General features: G+C 45.6%; 1 protein-coding gene across 1 annotated transcript; it reads right to left on the minus strand.

Moving 5' to 3' along the window:
• Positions 1–1,822: 1,822 nt before the first annotated feature.
• Positions 1,823–2,871, minus strand: c18h11orf96 (chromosome 18 C11orf96 homolog). The gene has a single exon (XM_078414797.1). It carries the CDS (start codon positions 2,787–2,789, stop codon positions 2,421–2,423), a length of 369 nt encoding a protein of 122 aa, XP_078270923.1. The 5' UTR covers positions 2,790–2,871; the 3' UTR covers positions 1,823–2,420.
• Positions 2,872–3,327: the final 456 nt, after the last annotated feature.

Consider the following 3,327-nt stretch of genomic DNA (forward strand, 5'->3'; position numbering starts at 1 on the left):
TTATAGCTGGAGAATTTGGAAAGCAGTAATTATGACAGTACGCCATTAAAAACACAAATCCCATGCAACAGAATGTAACATTCACCATATGGTACTGCAAAAGTTCATACATACTTTAAGCTTACATTAATTTTACATTTCAACACAACTCAGCAAGCAGCTCGAGATTCTTTGACCATTATTGCTACTGCAAAATACGGGACATTATATAATACTCAGGATTACATTCCTTAGGGATTCAGATAACAAAGTCATGTAATCATTTAGCACAGTTTACAATCACAGGAAGACACAAAAAACTGGAGTAACTCAGCGGGTCAGGCAGCATCTCTGGAGAGAAGGAATGGGTGACGTATTGGGACGAGACCCTTCTTCAGACTTCTCCCTTACAATCACAGGAAGTCTCCAATTTCTCCACAAGAATTAAGGTTTTGTTTTAATTGCCCTCAGGGATGAGGTAGAGAAACACAAAATGGCAAGAAGCCACAGAACAATAGGAGAGGGAACAAATTTGAGTTGTAAAATACCCTTGCAGATTATTTATTCACAAAATGCTGGAGTAACTCAGCGGGTCAGGCAGCATCTCAGGAGAAAAGGAATGGGTGACATTTCGGGTCGACCCTTCTCGACCCAAAACGTCACCCATTCCTTCTCTCCTGAGATGCTGCCTGACCAGCTGAGTTACTCCAGCATTTTTTGAATAAATACCCTCGATTTGTGCCAGCACCTGCAGTTATTTTCTTACACTACTTGCAGATTATTTGATCATTTAAAAAAAAGCAGTAATTTGACTTGCATTAGTATTTAAACTTGTCATAAACACGCCCTGACTATATCATTCCAATTTAGCTATTACATTCGAATGGTTCAGACAGGTTTAAAGAACTATTTTTAATGGGGTTGCAACGTCTGTGTGGTGTAAAACTACAATTCCCGGCGAGCCTCTCGGCGGCCACGTGATCCCGGGCTGACGTCAGCGGTGCGGGGTCGCTCCATATTAGGGATGGGTCACCCGTCACTGGGGTAGACCTCATGCCCTGCACCGTCCAGCATGGGAGCGACCAGGCAACACCCTGGTGGGGCAGCACCTCGTCAACATCAGCCAGATTAATGGGAGAGGGACGGGGTGGGGGAAGTCAAACAGACTTCAGCTGCGTTTCAATGGGAAACATAACTGGAGCCACACGTTGTTTGTAACAGTGGGACGTGATGCTGGTTTACACACAATGCTGGTGTAACTCAGCGGGACAGGCAGCATCCCTGGAGAGACAGTGAAGAGGGAATGAGCGGAGGGGATCAAAGGCTGGAGCCGGCTAGTGGACAGAATAGCTGTACACCAGTTACAAGCGCGCCTCTGCAGTGATTTCAATCTCCTCTAAAAAATCTTTACAGCACACAATTTACGCCATTCGGTCCAACTGGTTTCGCCTTCCCCTTTCTGCTGCCATCACCGAAAGCAGCGAGGCACACGATAGCATAGTTAATGCAAGAGAGACAAGCTACATTTGGAACATATGGTTGCAACGCTCATCAGGAACACGCGATTTTAATAGGTAGACAGTGAAAGTTGGGCGAGGGTGTCGCGCAGATCCAAGGGTAAACAAAGTACATGCACCAATTCTAATATTATCTATTGCCACCAAGTGGAAAGCCCTAATCCGGCAAAACATGATCTAACTGTTGGCTCTAGACGAAGACAAATTCTCACACGATTGTAAACGTGAAATCCAAGCCCATAAATTTAAACGATCGGGGCAGATAATACCCATCACAGACTGGTCTCGCCGAGATAAACCTCAAACATTTTCTTTGTGCAAGCAAAAGAAAAAATAAATAAATTTAAGTACGATTTTAAGTGTGCAATTATTTTTATTAATCACAAGGCAATACAATTTCGGATTGTTGCAAATTTCACAAAGTACAAACATATAAATTACTGATTTGAGTAGTAAAAGCATTACATGGATGAAATTTGGCAAGAGCTGAGCTATTAAGTCACTAACGCTTCGAGCGTCTGCTGTGTGATTCGACAACGTTTAGGAAGGAAATGTACTGCAAATTGCATCTCGCATTTTAATAACTCAAAGCGGAGGAAAAAAACAACGGTTAAAACTCGAGTTGCATTTATATCCACATCCCAACTTTGGTGATGTCCTATAAAGGAATCGGCGGCTCCTTTTCCAACGCTGCGCTCTCTCCGTTGTCGAGTCGGATAGATTCTGCGAACGACTTTCACCCGCGACTTCAAACATCCAGACACCATCTCACGCCAGTACTTATTCCTGGTTTGCGCCAGGCAACGCGTAAAAGTTTCCCCTTTGAAAATAGATTTATTTTTACAAAATACAGCTTCTTTTTAAAAAAAACCCCACTTCATTGTGAAGCACAGTACTTTTGAAGGCGACTCGGTCCTCAATCTCTCAATGTGCCGAGTCCGAATCGCTCGAGTCCAGACTATATCTCAGCTTTGAGTCGCTTAAAGTTGCCTTCTGGGCGCGGGAGTTCTGGGCGCTCCTCCGGAGACATTCGAGCGACTGTAGGAACGATTTCTTGGCTTTCTCCTCCTCCAGCGCCGAGACCCCTTCCTCTTCCACCTCTTGGATCTCATCGAAGGTGACGGGCTGAGTTTTGAACCTGGCCTCCCGGGGTCTCCTCTGCTTCAGCTTGGCCTTTTGCAGCTGGCGCCGGAGCGACTGCGGGAACTCCTCCGTTATTCCGGCGTAGTTGGGCATCACCGCTTGGTAACTGGTGCAGATCCCCACCACCTCGCCCTGCTTGCTTGCTGCCATCCGTTCACAATAGCCGGCCTCTGCTCTGCTTCGCTCACTCAGAGTTGCCGCAACTTTGACTCAATCTGCGTTGGAAAGGCAATTTATACAGGCACTCCGGCCCACGTGGGCGCAGACTCTGATGACATAGTTGCCTTTTAAAGAGAGCCTGTCCTTCCCGCACACGTTTTTATTTTGGTTGACGTACGTGAAATGATTTTTATTAATGCCCGAGCCTTTTTGTTTTCGGACGCGTTTTCCCGCTGTCCCTGAAATGGACATGGGTTTAGCACAGCGCGGTGTTGCAATAACAGCTTAGACCTTTATATGTGGTGCAAAGCTTCGTTTAATAAATACAACGTTCTGCAAGGCAGTAACATGGGGGAAAGGGGCTGGAATAATGCAAGATCAACTCCATTTGGGTTGGAAAGAACTGCAGATGCTGGTTTAAACCGAAGACAGACACAAAAAGCTGGAGTAACTAAGCTGGCCAGACAGCATCTCTGGAGAAAAGGAATTGGTGACGTTTCGCGTCGAGACCCTTCTTCAGGCTGAATAA

The sequence above is a fragment of the Rhinoraja longicauda genome, chromosome 18 (genome assembly GCF_053455715.1).
Source record: "Rhinoraja longicauda isolate Sanriku21f chromosome 18, sRhiLon1.1, whole genome shotgun sequence".
NCBI classification, from domain to species: Eukaryota; Metazoa; Chordata; class Chondrichthyes; order Rajiformes; family Arhynchobatidae; genus Rhinoraja; species Rhinoraja longicauda.